Source organism: Cyphellophora europaea (assembly GCF_000365145.1).
Source record: "Cyphellophora europaea CBS 101466 unplaced genomic scaffold supercont1.3, whole genome shotgun sequence".
NCBI lineage: Eukaryota > Fungi > Ascomycota > Eurotiomycetes > Chaetothyriales > Cyphellophoraceae > Cyphellophora > Cyphellophora europaea.
In genome coordinates, this window is record NW_008481809.1 from 2,738,176 (window position 1) to 2,756,966 (window position 18,791).

The 18,791-nt window shown below is 53.5% G+C and overlaps 8 protein-coding genes across 8 annotated transcripts; 4 read left to right on the top strand and 4 right to left on the bottom strand.

The window, feature by feature from the left end:
• Positions 1–371: 371 nt before the first annotated feature.
• On the bottom strand, positions 372–1,346 carry HMPREF1541_03952 (uncharacterized protein; the record flags this gene model as incomplete). The annotated part of the gene is made up of 1 exon (XM_008718300.1): positions 372–1,346. The coding sequence occupies one exon, from the start codon at positions 1,344–1,346 to the stop codon at positions 372–374; it is 975 nt and encodes a 324-aa protein (XP_008716522.1).
• A 2,796-nt stretch (positions 1,347–4,142) lies between these two features.
• On the top strand, positions 4,143–5,477 carry HMPREF1541_03953 (uncharacterized protein; the record flags this gene model as incomplete). Its single annotated transcript, XM_008718301.1, has 1 exon — positions 4,143–5,477. One exon carries the CDS (start codon positions 4,143–4,145, stop codon positions 5,475–5,477), a length of 1,335 nt encoding a protein of 444 aa, XP_008716523.1.
• A 1,017-nt stretch (positions 5,478–6,494) lies between these two features.
• HMPREF1541_03954 (uncharacterized protein) lies at positions 6,495–8,972 on the bottom strand (the record flags this gene model as incomplete). Its single annotated transcript, XM_008718302.1, has 1 exon — positions 6,495–8,972. One exon carries the CDS (start codon positions 8,970–8,972, stop codon positions 6,495–6,497), a length of 2,478 nt encoding a protein of 825 aa, XP_008716524.1.
• Positions 8,973–9,394: 422 nt separating this feature from the next.
• On the bottom strand, positions 9,395–10,274 carry HMPREF1541_03955 (uncharacterized protein; the record flags this gene model as incomplete). The annotated part of the gene is made up of 2 exons (XM_008718303.1): positions 9,395–9,729; positions 9,779–10,274. 2 exons carry the CDS (start codon positions 10,272–10,274, stop codon positions 9,395–9,397), a joined length of 831 nt encoding a protein of 276 aa, XP_008716525.1.
• A 1,059-nt stretch (positions 10,275–11,333) lies between these two features.
• Positions 11,334–12,243, top strand: HMPREF1541_03956 (uncharacterized protein; the record flags this gene model as incomplete). The annotated part of the gene is made up of 3 exons (XM_008718304.1): positions 11,334–11,477; positions 11,559–11,704; positions 11,784–12,243. The coding sequence occupies 3 exons, from the start codon at positions 11,334–11,336 to the stop codon at positions 12,241–12,243; spliced, it is 750 nt and encodes a 249-aa protein (XP_008716526.1).
• Positions 12,244–12,550: 307 nt separating this feature from the next.
• HMPREF1541_03957 (uncharacterized protein) lies at positions 12,551–14,326 on the bottom strand (the record flags this gene model as incomplete). The annotated part of the gene is made up of 1 exon (XM_008718305.1): positions 12,551–14,326. The coding sequence occupies one exon, from the start codon at positions 14,324–14,326 to the stop codon at positions 12,551–12,553; it is 1,776 nt and encodes a 591-aa protein (XP_008716527.1).
• Positions 14,327–15,444: 1,118 nt separating this feature from the next.
• HMPREF1541_03958 (uncharacterized protein) lies at positions 15,445–16,560 on the top strand (the record flags this gene model as incomplete). The annotated part of the gene is made up of 1 exon (XM_008718306.1): positions 15,445–16,560. The coding sequence occupies one exon, from the start codon at positions 15,445–15,447 to the stop codon at positions 16,558–16,560; it is 1,116 nt and encodes a 371-aa protein (XP_008716528.1).
• Positions 16,561–16,851: 291 nt separating this feature from the next.
• Positions 16,852–18,651, top strand: HMPREF1541_03959 (uncharacterized protein; the record flags this gene model as incomplete). Its single annotated transcript, XM_008718307.1, has 2 exons — positions 16,852–17,886; positions 17,947–18,651. The coding sequence occupies 2 exons, from the start codon at positions 16,852–16,854 to the stop codon at positions 18,649–18,651; spliced, it is 1,740 nt and encodes a 579-aa protein (XP_008716529.1).
• Between the last annotated feature and the right edge of the window lie 140 nt (positions 18,652–18,791).

Genomic DNA, 18,791 nt, shown 5'->3' on the forward strand with positions numbered 1-18,791 from the left:
CTTGAGCGGCTGCTTCCATGCGACCGCATGACCCACCTAATAGCTCCTATGTGGATTCGATATCGTCGCCAGAACAGCATAACAAAAGTCTCCTACGCATGGCTATTGGTATGAAACCATCTGTTAAAAGGCTAGCTGGTCAGCTAGTCACTGCTCGGTCTGATGCTGGTGCCTGAGGCTTGATACCCGATTCTTGCCTCGAAAAGGCGGGATTGAAGCCAATATGAGGATGCCCACCGACCCATAGTACGCCATCAATCACAAAATGGGCCGCCGCCTAAGAAAAGAGTGTTCTCACCGGCCGTCGAACTCATCAGAAAACAGCATTTGGGATATTCTTACAATCCGGTGCAAGGGAACGCGCTGAGCATTCAGGACCCAGCTCCACCACCTCTATCAACCATCTGCCAGTCACTGTCACGACCCTTGCGGTTCAATCGATGTAGGGTTACACTGTCGTCAACTAGTCGTAATTCATCAAAATCCAGGACCCAATGGTCAGCCTGTTCGCCATAGGGAATAGATCCCCACGATTCTTCGAGGGCGCTCTCACAATCGGTCAAGCCGTCCACGGAGCTTGCTTCCACCTCAGCTGCATCGGCGGCGGCTCCGCGATGTGCGTCCACCTGGCACGCCGGCCACTCGGTTCCATTCTGCATACCGTGCTCGGAGAAAACCTCAAGCTCCTGTAGGAGGCGGGAGTCTTCTCCGCTGGGAAATGGCACAATCACGGCGGGCATCGAACAATCATCCGCACCCATCTGGCTGTAGATCCCATGCAAAAAGTCAAACCTGTAATTTCTACACAAGTTGAGTCCAAGTTGGAGGGTCAACTTCTTGAGCTCGATGTGTAGAAAGCCATCGTCTTGAAAGCAAGAGATCACATCGGTCTCGAGCTTCTTGTGGAGTTGTGCTGCAAGATCGTTAGATGAGTTCTGTGCCTTCTGACAATGCCGATGCCAGTTCGCGAAAGCGTACTTGAAGAACGGCCCGACTGATGATCGAATTGACCGGTCACGGATTTTCTTCCACGGTTTGAAGATGCACCAGTCAGCGGCGTTGTTCAGATATCGGAGACACATGCGAGCAATTGGTTCATCACCGCCATCGCGATCAAGGAATCGAGATTCGGTCAAGAAGGACCGCATCGAATCTGGGTGCCTGAAGTCAACGCTGCCGTCCGCTCGGACTGTTAGCACTCGAGAACAAAGATTCATCAGATCTTGGCTAGATCTAGGGAAACGTTCTGGCCAGTGCTTATGCGTGGTCGGACTGGAGACATCGCCCGTGACTGACTCTGTAACAACATCGAAGAGTTCTTCGGGATCGAGTAACCGAAATGCCATGGCCACATAGTAGACTGCTGTGAGCAGATACTCGACCAAATCTTCATTGCATGCTCTCAGCGACAGCTCTAGCTCTCGACGGCAAGCACCTGCAACATTGCCGACATCACGCAGAAGCAGAGAGTCTCGCGGGATTGCCCGCATTCCTGTTGGCCTTAGTCACTAGGCCTGGTGGTCAATTGGGGAATTTTTACCCTCGAGTGTCTGCCAGATTAGCCACGAGACACAGTCGCGGAGTTCAACGATTTGACATCGGACAAGGCGCGAAATGTTTGCAGCTCCTCGGAAATTCAGCTGGTCCTGTTAGTATTGCACATCCCAACACTGAAAGACTGACCTCGTGCGTGGCCGCAGAGATAGAACAAGCACAACTGCGCCTCGAAAGACTGCCAGATTTCCGTGGCGCCTCTTCCAGGCATTGAGTGGCGCAGGAAATATTCTCTGTCATACCCGAAACGCCAGACGATTTGCCGAAGTACACATTGAGGCTACAGGCATTAGTCGAAAATCGGGTTAAGTGCAACTGATCTGTACCTCTTGGCGGTAACACTTGACACTACGTCCATTGAGGACAGAGGTACTTGATAAGAAAAGAAGTCGAAATCATATTGCTGCAAGTCATGGAGGCCATCGAAGACGTCCGCTTTCTGAAGGCGCTGGGAATCTGTTGTTGACGTTAGTTATCCTCTCTTGCTGGGGACTGGACCTTGCCATACCTAGCGTCAGGTACCATATTGTGTCTGAAGGCATTGACTGAAGACTTAACACATTAGGAACCGGCAGCTTTTGCCAGAGTGGCTCGCGCAACCCGAAGACCAGCTGCCGGTAAGAGAGCAGACTTCTTTATACAGCAAAGGTCCTGTTCATATGGATCAATAATGGTATCCAATTAGCCTCCACGTTCCTAGGGTCAGTGCATATCATCTTCCCGGTCCCACAAGGTTGTCAAGGCAAATCCACTCATCCCGAGCGTGGCACGGCTACCTACGCAACATCGGAGCCCGATTCCAAAGTTTGCTGTATCAAAAGCGGTCGCTTGACCGCTCAGCATGGCCTCAAACAGCATAGATCACACCGTGGCTGAGAAGGGGTCACTCCATCGTCAACACCTCATCTCTCGGGCTGAGACTATAGGCATGCTCTAAGGGCGAATAGTGGGAGGCGAGGCCACAATGCGGATCTTTGACAACACGCTTTGGGTATCGCGTGGGCGAGACGATGTCGTGTTCGGCGGCATATGCGGCCGCGAGCCTTCACGATGCGATGTTCCAGAGCAACGGAGTAAAATCGCGGTCGCGTGCCATCCGGGTATTCTGACTTCTATTACTGTGTCTCGATTGGTAGAATTGTGCTGGGAACCGTTGAAGATATCTGTCATTGGATGGCCCTTTGTATCTGTGTTCTCCAAGCGTGTCTCGCCCAAGCCTTGCTTACCTAAAGCAGCTAGCAGCCGCTATGCGCTGCGCTTCCTTCGTCGCTTGGGGCGAGGCGCACTGCCCGCTCCTACCGCCCGCTTCAGGCGGGGCGCAGTGTGCGCCTACAGATAGCTCGCATCACCCGCAATTAAGGCGACCGTGGTTCGCCTTGCGGGCACAAGCGCAGGCCTGTAGTCCCTCGACCATTGTTGCCTGCCACAATGTTGGAACAACTTCTACACTCGAGTCATCTCGCCGCCGCCCCTGAGGGTATAGCCTCAGGCCGCGACAATGAGCTTCCAGGCTATGCCAACCGACGATATGGCCTCGCCCGCCTCACGCGCTCCTAGAGCCTTTCATAAGTGCCATTACTGTCGTCTGAGGAAGAGGAAATGTCTGCCCGTCGAAAGGATTTGGCCTGGTCAGAAGTGTGAAGGCTGCAGAAGAGGCATGCTCCTCGTCCAGAGCAATCATGCCAACGTCCCTAACATCGTGCAGGAGGACATCCATGCGGACCCAATGTTCCTCACCATGACCGCTCGCCTCTGTCGAGCCAACCTCAGCCCGTGTTCTCTCCAACCTTCACGACCACGAGCGAGTTTCAGCCACTTTCTGGCGATCCATTTTTCACGAACGACGATCTCCCATTCACAGATGATGCCTGGTCACAACAGCTACCTAACACGGAGATGGCACTGCCGTCTACGTCGACACCGCGTCCCAGACGAAGAGAGAACACGGTGGGTGATGTGCGACTGGGCATATCAGCACCCCCGCAGAAACCACGAGATGCCATAAAATCATGGTAGGTGATCTCTTTTGTAACCCACCTCCCAATGTAGACGACATGAGTGCGTGTCATAGTATACGCAGATTTGCAGGACGGCCGTGGAACCATTGACCGGGGCTTCCAGATAGCCTCCTGTCGTAGCAACCGCGAATTCGAAAGATATGCATGAGAACGAGGTTATGATCTTGGGTTCCCTACTTTCCCCTCAACCGCCCTCGTTCATATGACCCACACAGCCATGAAGAGAACTATTTTACCGGAAGCTCATGCACTATATTTCTCTACGCCACGTTTGTTGCAATGTCGTTGTCTCGGCGTGCCACTCATACAGAGCTGGAGTAACGACCCAACTAGGAGGACCACCTTCTCAACAAAAATTGCCCTCTGCGTCGTGTTACTTTCAAGTTCTCAAAGGATAACGTTGCTGATGTACAACAGGCTACAGACACTCGCCGACCTCTGCATCTCATATAAATGCCTTCTGAGCAGACACAGAGTACGTTCAAGTCGAATCTCCAATATCTCTCGCCCACTATGACCCTAAGGCATGATTGAGTCTTCACGTCCTGCCATGAAGCTGTCGCTGCGGGAATGTGGCTGACCGTATACCAGGCTAGTTTAGATGTGAAGCCGTCTCGCCGCTTCTACAGTTTCGAAGACATCGAGAGTGGCCTCTCGGCGGCGCTTTCGTCTACACTGGGCGAGTTTGAACATTATTGCAGGACAATCCTGCTACAGTTACCGCAGGTTACGGGAACAGCTGAAAGGGGCGATCTTCTTCAACAGCTGTCTCGTCGCACGCACAGATGCTTCGAAATATCTACTGCCTGCGATGCCGAGTCCTTTGGCAGCAGTCAGATTGCACGGCAACACGTCAATGTCCTCGAACGTCTCGCTAAACATTATGAGGATACTGGGACTGACGCATTCGAAGCTCCGGAGCTTCGTCTCGAGGCATCGGGTCTACGAGACAGGTACAATCTCCCCCCTGACGGCTTCGAAATCGACGAAGTAGCGATATTCCACAGCATGTCGGTCCGAGCTTCCAATGCCTTCGACACGATGAAGCCACGCATTCTTGACCGCCACTTCGCCAATCTCTTCTCAACCGTCAGCCCAGCCTTTCCACCAGCACATGTGGCTTTGTGCTTTGACAGGCCACAGGCGGCCAAAGCATTACTTATTCAAACCCGTGACCAGTGCTTGTCAACTGATATCTTGAAAAGGCGAATCTCTCACCTCGCTGCAGAATTCGGCGACGTCAACTTACTGCAAAAGCCTACTGCGGAAGCTAGGGACATCTTCAACATGACGCAACTCGCCGTCGCCGCCAATACAGGAGATCTGGAGCTCTTCGAAAATCTTGTACAATGCGGCCATTCCTTGGACGCACGCGACGTGGAGGGTCGCAGTATACTCTGCATCGCAGCAGGGGCTGGCAGCACGGAGATTGTCAAATATATGCTGGAGCGCAAAGTCAACCCCAATCCATATAGCCTGGAAGGGGGTCAGTACTTCCCCTCGACATACACCGCATTGCATGCAGCAGCGGCTGGTGGCCATATCGATGTGGTAAAAGTCCTTTTGAACCACAAAGCCATTGCAAGATGGGTTTCTCACGATTGTACGCCATCCCAGGAGGCTTTCAAGCACGGCCATGAAGCCGTGGGGAAGCTTTTGAAAGAAGTCGAGGCTGTTGAAAATCGCCATCTCGAAGAGGCGGGAAGGACGAATGCAATGGCGATGACGCCTGTGTCTACACCACATGTCTTAGTACCGAGCCATATAAACGTCGCTACTCCGCAGCTGGAACGTGCTCAATCCCAAAAGCCGTCAGAAACAACGGGAGGGCGTTTTGCGTCACCGAATCCCTGGTCGCGCAAACGGACACACGCTGATTCAGAAGCGCATACCACGCCTGCATGATGCGTGGCGCATAGACGAGTAATGAGCCTATAATAAAAGAGGGCGAAGTGCAGCACAACAAAGCTACGGCAGGATCGACAGATGCTGCACCTGCATACGATCTCGCTCGTCGACATTGGAGTAGGGTTGCCGACTGACGATACATTGGGTAGTGGCGCGCCCCGTGTATGTCTGAAACTTTCTTATGATTCAATGTAGCGTTCAGCGACGGGTGTTGATATGCTTCAAGCGTTCAAGCATCATCCAGAAAGGACAAAAGATTGATGACAGCGCGAGGCATGATGTACAATACTACGTTCTGAGGTATATATGCCTCCAAAACTTGATGTATGTAACGATAATGATTAGATGAAGGATATGACACTCTCCCCCTTCCTCCATTTGTTGCTTTCCCACCTAAGCACTTTGTATTGTCCCTACCACTCCGCCAGCATGATCGATGTGCTGTCTTCAACGGACTTTCAAGCAACGAGCAAGATGTCCATTTAGTCCTGCCAAGCCTTTCACTGCCTGGGAGTGGAGCCCGTACCTCCTCCCCTTTAACACGCGAACAGCACATACCACAGAGAAGTTACGCCTTAGCCATTCCTACACATGATACTTCCTAATACCAGATCTCACCTGCCGGAAGCTCGCAGCCTTGTCTTGGACACCGAGCTCTAGCACGAATTAGCCTTTGAGCAGCTCTTTCGACGCCGCGGCCGTGCAGGCCGTGCAGGCCGATGCCTACGACACAGTGACCGGATAGAGCCCTATCATGGGTGCTTGCACGGATCCTGGATACGCTGATATGGGTGTGAGAACGCCCAGCGTGGCGTTGTGGAGGTTGAAGTTGGGAGTATTGAGATAGAGTTTTGAAAGCCCCATTTTTGGTGCGGCTTCGTGTTTGCTATTGGCTGTGCCTATAGTGTTCATGGTACTTATACTCAACTGAGGTACTGGTATTACGAGGAGAAACAGAGTAGTCAGAGCTGGCATGAGGATTGTTTGGCAATCGGGGTTTCTTTTGAAATCTCGCTATCGACCTGCCAACAGTCCTGAAGCCATGGCCTCGAGATCTTCCAGCGTCTGCGGCTCGGGCAACTCTTCGTCGCGGTGCTTCTTCTTGCCCTTGTCCTTCTTCCGCTTCTTTCCTGGCTGCTGTTCGTTGTCATCCGAGCCCGAGTCCTCGAACCACTTCTTCTTGCGCTTCTCCCTCGGTGCCTGCTCAGCCACAGGAAGCTCATCATCATCTTCCAGATCGCTCCAATCTGGCTTGACCTCGATACCGCCTGGCGCCAATTGCACGACGGCGTCCCTACCTTCATCGTCCTCGCTGTCGCCGTCCATTTCTGCTCTTTCCCGCTCCTTGCGCTTCTCTTTCTTGTCGCGTTTCTTCTGCTTTGCCACTTCTTTGTCCACCCGATCTCTCTCCGCGACTCTGGCCCTCTCCTCGTCCAGGAATCTCTGTCTCTGCGCTTCAGCGTCGCCCTTCTGCTGGAATGCAGCCTCGTCCTCATAATACTGCTTCTTGTAGGGCGTGCTCTCGTCGTCAGAGAAGTGGAGGTGCTCTCCTTTGCCTTTGAATTTAAGAAGTGCCTTCTTCGATTTGAGGAGCTTCTCGCGGCGCCGCGAGTCAATTGTGAGCACCTCGTCGGGATTATTGCCTAGTTGAACGGTTTTTGGTTTCGCCTTATCAGACCCGGCGGAATCCGATTCTTCCGACGAGGAGACTTGGCCAAGCGCGGTATCACCAGCATCAAAGCGGCGTTTGACAGAGAGGAAGGCGTCGTCCTCCTCGTCGTCGTCTGTAGCATGGGTGTTTGTGGAGGGTTCTTCGTCAATGAGCTTCGTGTAATGATCGGCCAGAACGTCTTGATTTTGACGCTCAAACATGCGGTCATACTTGGTGCGAACATCAGGTTTCGGCTTCTTGGCCGCATCTTCACCACCGCTCGACTCGACATCGTCTTCCAGTCTCAGCAATTCCCGCGGCATGTTTTTTCGCTTGTTCGCGTCCTCGCCCTTGATGAATTTCACGCGCGGTGCTCCTGGGAGACCCAGGCTTGCGGCATATGCTTCAAGGTCGAGCTTCTTCACGTCGAAAATCGCCTTATCTCTCTGGACGATGATGCTTCTGGCGTAGCTGACAAACGCCTTCTGGCCTAGGTATTTCAGCTCTGGGTCTTTGAAGCACATGTTCTGAAGCTGATTCTTAATACTGTTCTGCATCTTCTTCTGGCGCACGTTGATCTTTTCAACCAAGACCTTCTTTCGCTGCAGAGCATCGATCATGCCTTCTTCTTCGCTGGGATCAAGGAACATTACGGCTCTGCCATCGTGCTCAAACCGTGCAGTCCGACCGACACGGTGAATGTATGTGTCGGTATCCTCGGGGCAATCAACCTGTACCACCCAGTCCACCGCCGGGAAATCAAGACCTCGGGCTGCGACATCGGTTGAGAACAAACAGGCATAGCGACTATTGCCGAAGCGTTTCGTAATATCTAGACGCGCTGCCTGCTTTTGCCTACCGTGCAGATGTAGGATAGTAACACCTGGCTGGAGGTGTCGAAAAGCTTCATAGACGAAGCGAACTTGTTTCCCTGAGCTAAGGAAAACCAGGATTTTCTTCTTGACGTTCGCGCGTAAGAACGACCATAGAGTGTCCAGCTTCTCTGATAAGGGCGTCACACAGTAGTTCTGCTGCAACTTCGCCGGGGTCGCTGACTGCGAAGTGTCATGCACGGAGACGAACTCCGGTTCTGTGAGGCTCAACCGTGCAAGGTCCGATACTCGTTTCGTCTGCGTTGCACTGAATAGTAAGGTCTGCCTCTCTTTCGGAAGGTGCTCTATAATGGCGTCAAGAGTGTGTGAGAATCCCATGTCCATAATCCTATCCGCTTCATCAAGTACTAGCATTTGTAAATTCCCGACGTCCAGTTCCGCAGTCTGGTCCAAATGTTGCTGCATACGGCCAGGGGTAGCCACCAGTATGTTCATGCGTCCAAGACGCTCGCGCTCTTCCTGCAACGCCTTGCCGCCAATGACGAGACCGGCAGAGAAAGCATGGTTGCGACCAACTTTACGCAGGACCTCGAAGATCTGAATCGCAAGCTCGCGGGTGGGCGAGAGAATGAGCGCTCCAAGGCCATCGAACTCTGTCCATCTTTTCCGATACAGGTTCTCAAGTACCGGAATGAGAAACGCAAGCGTCTTGCCCGAGCCAGTTTTCGCCGCACCTAGGATGTCTCCACCTTTCAATGCCGATGGTATTGCTCTGGACTGGATAGTCGTCAGTGTTTTGAAGTGCGACGATGTTAAGCCACTTTGTGTTGCTTCGGAGAGCGGCAATTCGGAGAAGTTTGCGGGGGGAACAGCAGGATGTGCTTCAAGGTCTTCTACACGTCGAGCGAGCGTTTCGAGGTCTTCCGCATCTCGTTTGCGCTTGAGTACTTTCGGACGTTGCGCAGAAGTTTGCCGCTGATTATACTTCTGGGGCCGACTTCCTTTCATTGCGGCACTTCCGAGGCGCCCGCTTTCCGCTACACCTCGAGCGTATATTTGCATGGAATCGTCGGCAAGCACATGCAAGAGAAGAGGCAGTCAAGAAAATTCGCGGTCACGTGGCGACCATAGCCTATCGATAAGGGCACTCTTGCTTAGACCAGATCGGGCTAGCGTGTTCGCCGTGTCTTTGATGTCTTACAACAACAGGCCAGTGACGACTATTTGGACGTGCAGGCTCAGAAGCAAGCAATAACTCGGCATGTTGAACTTCATATGGCTCATTTGTTTATGTTATTGATTGATAAGGCTAAAGCGATACGGCAGTATAGCAAGTATAACAACATTTTCAGACAGTCCTACACTCATCTTCCCGTGGCTGGCATTGTGCCACAGCCACACAGGCCGACTGTCGGTTGTCGAGTCCGCATTTATTTGCTGATGCCACCGGCTTGGTTCGTATCATATGTCAGACCGCACCTTGCGTAGCACTCTTTCGCGCCCTGGGCGAACGCGGATGGGAGCGACGCCCTGTAATCGGTAGTGTTCACGTTATCAAGCCAGCTCGGATACGCAAGATCGGCGTCAACGACGTCTTGGGGATTGATGAAGAAATTCTGGGCTGTGCGAGAGACACCAGGGTCCTCGTTGGAGAGCGAAGCCACGAAGACAGCTGGCTCGCAATTGTCGTTGAACTCCCAGTGAATGGAACCCATTGGGCGGATGGTTCCTTGGTACAACCCGATTTCGGTCATGACAGGCAGGTCTGAGAAGGGTCAGTGAGTGTGACGAGCGACGCAAAGAAGCGTGCTTACCAAAGCCATCCTCGAGGACGAAGCCAGTCTTCAGGGACACGCCACTGACGAGTGTAACCATCTCTGTCGCACGATTATGGATGTGCATGCTGTCCAGACCACAGGGGTTGAGGTATCCAATGGCTACAGAGAGCCCAGTTCCCATCAAGACAGGATAGTTGCCGACATGAGCGAGGTAGCCCTGACCACCAAGACCGTTGGCGGCATTAGAATGAGACCCATTTGGTGTTAGATCGAATTTGAAATAGTCGTTTGGATCTCCGTAGCTTTTCAGCAGGGCTAATCTTTCACTCGCAGTATAAGCGAGCTTGATCTGGTTGAGTTGATCAGTTGTGTAGTCCGGGTTTGGACGGGTGAGTGCTGTGGTATTTGGGGCATCGACAAGTGTACCGTTGTCTGGGTAGTTGGGCGTCTGGCGTTCGACGAGCTTTCCGTCTAAAGGAATGGCAGCGGTGAGCGTCAGGCACGCCGCAAAGGCAGCAACTTTGCTAAGCATTGTATAAGGTGTTGTGCAAGGTTGGCAGAGAAGTGGTGGATAATGCTGCACGCTACTAGCGTAAGTGTGAAACACGGGAAAGATCTCCTTGAGAGAACGGGCGCTCAAGAAGAAGGACCTCTGATGGCCTTATAATGCATCGAATCGATCTCCAGTACGGCATCCCATCCGGCTCACCTTACGAGTACAGCTCGTATGGGCGGCTGCCACACTTTGCCCGTGCGGCATCCGAGTGACTAATCGCTCCGAAGTTACGATGCGGGCTAGGTCCTCGGAATGGTCTGGAGCAATTGCTAACAACGACTCATAAGCTACCGATCGGTGAAGAATGCGCCTGTGGCATCGATGCGAGAGTAAGGTGGTGGCCTTTCGAGATGCACGAATGACCAATCACGAGCTGATATAGAGCTTCGCCAAAGCTTGTTGCCAGCGGATCAGCTCCGAGATGCATGGGAAAGACTTGCGAGAGCTCCCGACAATCGCATACTTGCTCGCGTAGACCAGCCCAGCCTGGGCTTCTGTCCGGGATGCGTGAACGGTTGAATCGTTTGCGGGAAATTTCAAGAGCAGAACCCTGTCACCTCGTGCGCCCCCCCGCAACTTATGTGCGTGGTGGTCATCGAGCTCGGCCTTTCCCTGCATGATCACGAATTGTATCAGGCGCGACGTCGGATCAACGGTGTCTGGACCTTCCCGTTGGCTTCGTTGTCGCTTCCTCTGGCCAGACATGAGAGCTTGGTCGTCCCGCTGCTGCTGCAAGACGTCTCTGACTAGACTTGCAGCTCTTAACCATCTCCCGCACGAAAGGAGCTCACGAAAAGTGTCATCCTTGCGCTCTCGATGCATCTCTTGGGAGACGGAAGCATCATCATGACTAATTGGGCCAGTCAATTTAAGCACAATGTCTGCAGCATTTCGTCTGAGCCGGCCCCCAATACCACGCCTGTAGCATTTCTTACGAGTGAATGAGCCCTGCATAGCATCTATATCGCGAGATGGACACTTTCCTCGAGACTGGTGTTCGTTCTGTTCTTCCACCACCGGATGGTCCACCCCAGCATGAAAGCTACCTACGTCTCCGCAGTCGTATCCCTAGCCAGACTGTTTGCTCTTGCCGGAGCAGACATCACCCTGAATCCTTTCCCCGATGTTGTTCATGTCGGCGAGACTTACACACTGACTTGGACCGCAACAGCCAACTATGTGAGTGCTTAGCAGAACTAGCAGCAAGCACACGATCGCTCGTGGCCAGCTTGATACTGACCAAGACCTTTGTCACCCTAGACGTACACAGTGTGGCTCATCATCAACGACGACAGCGACAACGCCTATGAATGGACCAAGGTAACAAGCCTAGGGGCCAGCCTCGAATTCGAATCGCTTAACGTCAGCTACGAGTGGACCGTTCCATCCAAGATCAGTCTTGAAAGGTATGTCAACGCTCTGCGTGTTCGCTATCCTCTGGTGTCTCTCCAAATGATTGGCGTGGACTAACGTTAGCCGCAACAGCCTCTACGGCCTCTGGCTCAACGGCTTCACCATACCCTTCAACGGAGCCAGCTACACTACCCAGACAAACTGGTTCAGGGCAACCAACTCGTCACAGAGCCCTGGCAGTTCCGGCGGCGTGACTCCTAGTGCCACGCACTCCGCCAGGCCAAGCACTGCCGCTTCCGAAGCCTCACACAGCGACAAATCCCTTTCTGGAGGCGCAACAGCTGGCATTGTCATCGGATGTCTACTTGCCGCTGGTATAATAATCGGTGCGGCTCTGCTGTTTGCCCACCGCAGACGGCGAGCCGGCATCGAGCGCAGGGAAGCCGCCGCGAGAGCCAACAGGCTGGAGCCAGTCATGCAAGATAATTTTCCAGGATATGAGATGCAGCCGAGGACCTCGCGCGCTTTGTGGGGCAGGCATTCGGTAACGTCTGAGATGAGGTACGTCGGTGGTGTCGCGGACGTTTCTTAGGGCCTTGATGGTACGTGTCCCTGGCTGATGCGATTTCTCGTTTTCGCTCGCTGGGCGCGCAAGCCATATTGATTCTGTCCTAATTTATATCAGTAGCGTCGACGATTATTTAATGCCCAGGAGGCCGACAATTGTCATCAGCCGAAGCTGTGGAGGCATGTAAGGACTGGTGAGACCAGTACTAGCTGGTCCAGTGCATTTGTAATCCTGCCTGCGAATCTATTCTACAAACACCCATCACCACCGCTGAAGCTCACTGACCCAAACGCCTTGCTGGCCTATATACACCTGACTTCAACTGGTCTAACTAGACCGTCGCCCATTCAACAGTCTCCAGCGCGAGCAAGACCAGAATGAGTGTCGATGGCAAAATCCAAACAACGTAGCTCTGGAAGAGGATCTTCGCCATGACCGGCATGTAGACGTTATTGATTTGACAGATCTGGGCCAGTTGAAGGGCAGTAGGCGCACCCGTAAGTAGGAAGCAGACAATAAGAAAGATTTTGTCGTCTACAATGCTGACGGGAACATATTTCGCCACCAAGGCAATGAAAGGCGCCATAATGATAGTCGGTAACAACATTCGGGAGACCAAAGATGCTATCAGAAGCTTGCGTTCTTCCTTTGGGTCCGCGATTCTGCTAGAGGGGTCATTAGGCAGTGTATTCCGCGCCAAGTTTCCACCTAGAACGACTAAAATGAGAGGAACAGCCACACCACCACTCTGCTCCACAGCACGGGTCACAGAGTTGCGTAAGAAACTGCCCCGACGGAAGAATGCGTCCTGCAGGGCAGGAATAGACGCCACAATAATGGCGATAAGCATCGCCCAGAGGGGTGGGTTCATGAACTCCCAAAGCCCGTTCAAAAAGCGCGTGACGGCAGACTCGATAGCCGTCAATACTTTCTGAACAGGATTCGGAAGCCGATCGAACAGTGCCTGAGCAAAGCGGCAAGTCTTTCTGCGGAGCATGAAAAGAGACCCGCGGATTCGATTGCGTACACGATTAACGCTGCCTTTCCATCCCCCAGCGTCTTCATCGTAGTGCTTGTACGGATCAGGTTTCATGAAGGCAGGGAGTTGATGGTAGCCATTGGGCGCGATCATGCCGTTGGCAGGCGTCGAATTCAACTCAGCATTGTAAGCCAGCTGCTCGGCTGACTCCGAACGGGACGTCAAGCCAGACTTATTGTGTGGAGTCCCGGGGGTCTTGATACCGCTCGACGTCATTGTCGGAGAGTTAGCAACGCGGGTCTGGTCGGAATAGTCGTCGCTGTCTTGATCATAGCTTCGACTCAGCAGGCCCTGGTCCTCGTCGTCCGAGGGATCGTCCCTATACGCATCCGGACCTCGCTCGACGCCGTCGATTCTTTTGGTTCCGCCTTCTTCCTCTGTGTAAGATTCCGGAGGCGCGAGAAGAACGTTGTAACCCCAACTCCAGCGTAGCAACTGACCTAATTGCTGGAAGATCAGAAGATAGAGAATGCCTCTCGCCGCCACTTCATCGTCGTTGTCTCCTGGCACCTTATCCCAGTGCAGTCCTTTCAGAGTTTTGGAAAGAGAAAGGACCAGAGAGATGGGCAATGAGTTGGAGTTGCCAAAGACGCCCATAGCGATCAGAAAGTTATTTTGCCTCTTCTTGAATCGTAGTAGACGTCCAATTGCGAATGCGCAGAGGTATGACACCAATGTCTGCACAACGAAGATAACTGGAATTATGGCCAGATCGGCGAGCTTGTCGGCCGTGAGCTGCGACGCTAATTTGGTGAAAATGAGGCATGGCGTGAAGAGCTGGACATTGAGGTTGGCCAGGAACTTTTGAGATTCGGCATCAAACATGCCCTGCCGGGCGACGATGTATCCGGGCAGACTGACACATACTACCTCGAGAACGGCTTCGAAGACGAGAAGAGTGAGATGGCCAAAGTCTGGGTGACCAGCGTGTGGCGGCAGTTTTTTCTTGAGAGTATCGAGGGCAGCACCTGTGATAGCTACTTGATCGCGCGGTACGAGGGCGGAAACAGCTTCGCGCATGCGTAGAGAGGTGGGTGTGGTGATCGTGAGATAGTCGGATAGCGGCATCTTCAAGCGTAGGTCGCGAAGACGTGCTGACAGCAAGAGAAAAGATGAGTCGTCTGACGATAGCGTGTTATCTGTAGACTAGGAACTGCGATCGCCTCATTGACCTGCGGGTTTGTGTCACTGCGATACCAGGATTCTAGCAGCTATCACAGCCACAGCCACCGGATCAACAGGGACTGTAGTATCCCGACAGGAGGAGGGCGACTATAGAATATTTAGGGGAGAATAGCGAGCATGATGAAGAACAATGTTGATGAAAAGGATGTGGAAAGACGAGTGAACCCCAGGTGGTCAATCCTGTTTTCCTCTCGCAATGGCAGGAGAAAGTCGCAGGTGTTGCTGCTCATGAAATCAGAAACGCTTGGGGCTGTCGATCTATGGCTCGTCAGCGGTCTGGGCGTACCCGAAAGCGCTTAACCCGCCGCCTAAACTTGACTCCTCCCGTGTCGCCCCGGCACAGCCTCCCTAGGATCCACCGCTATGTTCCTGGATTAACGGGCTTCTGATCCGTCGCTAGGATTACCCCTTGACACCTGTTGCTCCACGAGGTGTGCGCTTGAGATGCCAGTCTAGCGGAGAGGGCTGTGAAGTGTGTTGTCCTTAGAGTATGTCCTTATAGTATGTCCAGCACCTCTGGTAGTTGCAAGATACTACGTTCTCAGGTTCTCCTGCAAGAAAGCTCTCTTAAAGAGTCTTCTGGGGAGGAGCTCAACGAGTTCGGGTCTTCGCACGATTGCCGCACGCTTCTTCTCAAAAACAAGCATAAGCTAAGAATACCGTCGCGCGAAAGCTGCAAGCGATGTGGCTCAGTTCGCAGCTATGCAGATGGCATGCCATGGAGCCTTTTGCGAGCAACCGGCAATTTGACAGGAATTTGATGCCAATTCATCGCCGACATCAGCGATGAGCCTGTTGAGACCGCTGCTCATTGTCCTTGCCCGACGGCTGAGTAACCATCGTCCTGCATCCAGTTCGAATCAGGCAACTCTTATGTAACCCACACCAAGTGAGCTCGAATGCAGCCTACATCGAGATCATATCGTTATAAGATCAACAAACCGCAGTAAGTTCAACATTGATCATTGACTGTTCATCCAAGGGCTTCTTCTTCTCACGAAATGCGCGCCATCCATATGCCTGGCGTGCCAGACGGCGAGTTCTCTCCCTACACGTTTCCCACCAAGCCATGCCCTCCAGACGACCTGCAGTATAGCGATGACTTCCCAGATCCCACGATTCCTGTTGAGTCCTCATCCAACACCTATACCGTCCAAGTGTATGCCACCGCACTTACCAAAGGAGAGCTCGGCTGGGCAGAGCTCCTGGAACCACAGCGTTTCCACTCCTTCGGCGGCCCAATTCCAGGGCGAGATCTCGTCGGAAGTGTTATTGGTGTGCACCCTTGCGCCTCGGGCGAAACGCCGAAGTATCAAGTCGGCGACCAAATATGGGGCTTCCTTCACGAAGACGGTGAGGGCGCTGCGGCCGATCAGGCCCTCGTACGTGAACAAGATATCACACACCTACCTGCGAAGCCCGCCACAGCACCAGTGCAATGGAAGGAGTCTCTTGCAACCATCCCGCTTTCAGGCCTGACTGCGTGGCAAGCTTTGTTCGAGCACGGGCGTCTTACCGCCTCTAAACAGGACCCTAGCACCCGCAAACGAATCCTTATCACAGGTGCTGCCGGTTCTGTTGGCATCCCCACGGTCCAGCTCGCCAAGCTATACGACTTCCATGTCACAGCACTTTGTTCGAAACGTCACAGGCCTTTCCTAACTGCAGAACTGGGAGTCGATGAAATTATCGACTATACCACAGCAGACTTCAAAGATGTCCCGTCCTACGCACGTGCTAAGGGCTTACCACCATTTGACCTGGTTGTTGACTGTGTGGGAGGTTTGACGGCGCAGGCCATGCTCCTGGAGCCAACGTTCGTCAAGGGCGGCGGACGTATCATACTACTCGCCGGACCAGTCGCAGCGTACGGAAAGTCCCTCGAACAGCAAATCAAGAGCCGATGTGAAGCTGCAAGCGTTCACCAAGATTTCTTCATCGTGAAGATGAACAGTGCACAGCTTGATGAACTGGGCAAATTGATAACTGCGGGTCTCCTCGTACCACACTTCGACTCGGTGTTTCCTCTGCACCAGGGTAAGCAGGCCATGATGAAGGTCGAGAAGAAGGGCGCGGTCGGGCGCGGAAAGGTTGTGATCGAAGTTGGTGGCACCTGATGCTGCCGGGCCAAAGCTTGGGGGGCCTCATTCACTCACTCAATCAATCACCCCTTGGCAACTCTGAAACATACGAGGCGAGACCCATGGAACCAATCACGCGTAACCAACAGCGCAAAGAAGTCCCCACTCCAACCATCTACTGAAGCCGATGTACAGTCCCTCTTCCATGTTAAAGCTGTGCACTACAACCGCTAGGTAATATGTGCATCTGTCTCACCGTGAGATATAAATACTACGTGAGATGGCTCTCATCCTCATGTCCTTACGCATCTCGCGGTAGGGAAAACTATGGCGTTTCTTAATGCATTCCTTTGGCTGGCGCTCGCTTACGTGAGTTGGGCATTGGCAACGTTCACGTCCAACTACCGTACAGCCCAGAAGATTGGACTACCTATCGTTGTCACGCCATTTGACGTTCTCAACCCAGCATGGTTCCTCCTGAAGGATATCATCAGCCCAGTGTTCGAGAGGCTCCCCTTTGGGCTCGGTGATTGGGCACGACGGCTGCATGGCCACTGGATGTACAGAGATCGATTCCACATACATGCTCGACTCGGCCTTGCTGTTGTAGAAGTCAGCCCTTGGTGTGTCAAGGTTTTTGTTGCTGATGTGAATGGCGTGGAGGATCTGCTCAAGCGGCACAACGATTTCATCAAGAGCCCCATGATTTATGGACCCCTAGCAATATTGGGGCCGAACCTCGACACCGTCAATGGAGCCCAATGGTCTCGACATCGCAAGATTACGGCTCCTCCTTTCAACGAAAAGAACAGTGCCCTCGTATGGCAGGAGAGCATTGCGCAAGCCACCGATATGGTTGCTACTTGGCAGAAACAGGAATGTGTTACCACTACACGTGCGGATATCCAGAATCTTGCGCTCAACGTGCTCTGTTCTGCCGGCTTTGGTGTCAAGAACAAGTTCGTTCCAGAGCGTGGTGCTATGTCCGGCGGCAGCAGATTCCACACATCGCAAGTCGGCTACCGTGAAGCGCTGCAGACAATTCTGAGCTCGTTCATGGCCCTCCTTGTCGTGGGAATGCTCGAGAAGGCCGGTGTGCCCCAATTTTTCATGATTGGCCCCCTCAGGAGACTCTCCGTTGTCAAACGCGCTTTCAAGGGACATATGGCCGACATGATTGAAAGCGAACGCAAATACCTTGAGTCGGGAAATACTGATCGCCATAATCTTATCTCGACTCTCATCCGCGCGAATGCCGATGCTAAGGCCGCCGCCGACACAGATGTTCCGGCCATTACAGACAAACCAACCAGCTTCGCTAAAGGCCTCACGGAAGAGGAGATCTTCGGCAACCTTTTCATCGTAGGTCAACCACGTAAACATTTTCCCCCTCCATCATGAACACTAACAGCTCCTCCTCAGTACAACATCGCTGGCCACGATACCACGGCATCGACCCTATCCTTTGCCCTCGTCCTGCTAGCCCTCCACCCCAACCTACAGGCCTGGCTCGCCACCGAGATCCACAGCCTTCGCTCCCAGGCCCCCTGCCCCAACGCCCAACATTTCTACGAGCAGACTTTCCCGCTCCTCCCCCGCTGCCAGGCCCTCATGCACGAGACCCTCCGCCTCTGCGGGCCCGTCCCTAACAACCCACGCGAAACGCGCTCCGGCCCCTCCCCGACTGCCCTCCTCGTCCAAGACAAAACCTACCTGATCCCACCCAAGACCATGGTCGTCTGCAATTTCGCAGGCATCCACTGCGACCCGGCCGTATGGGGCGACGACGCACAGGATTTCCGCCCACAGCGCTTCATCACCACGGACGCCGGAGGCAAGGACGCGCTCAAGGACGCGCATCGCCCCGGCAGCGGGTTCGCGGCGTGGAACCGCGGGCCGCGCGTGTGTCCCGGCAAGAAATTCAGTCAGGTTGAGTTCGTAGCGGTGTTGTTCGTGCTGTTCGCGGGGAACAGGCGGGTCGAGCTGGTGGGCGAGCCGCTAGAGTCCGCCGCGGCGAAGGCACGCAAGGTGGTGGCGGAGGCGGAGGTGGAGCTCGCGCTGAAGATGACGAGAGACGTGCCTTTGCGGTGGGTGGAGGCTGACCCGGTTGGGGGAAACCGATCATAGAAATGTGAGGACAGTGCAGGCGACGGGCGAGTCTGGCTGGTCATATTTCGGACTCGTAGCTCGGGCACGCCCCGTTGTATTGTGGATAGAGACCCTATAGAGATATCAGCAAAATCGAAGGATCTATGTGCATGGGCTTT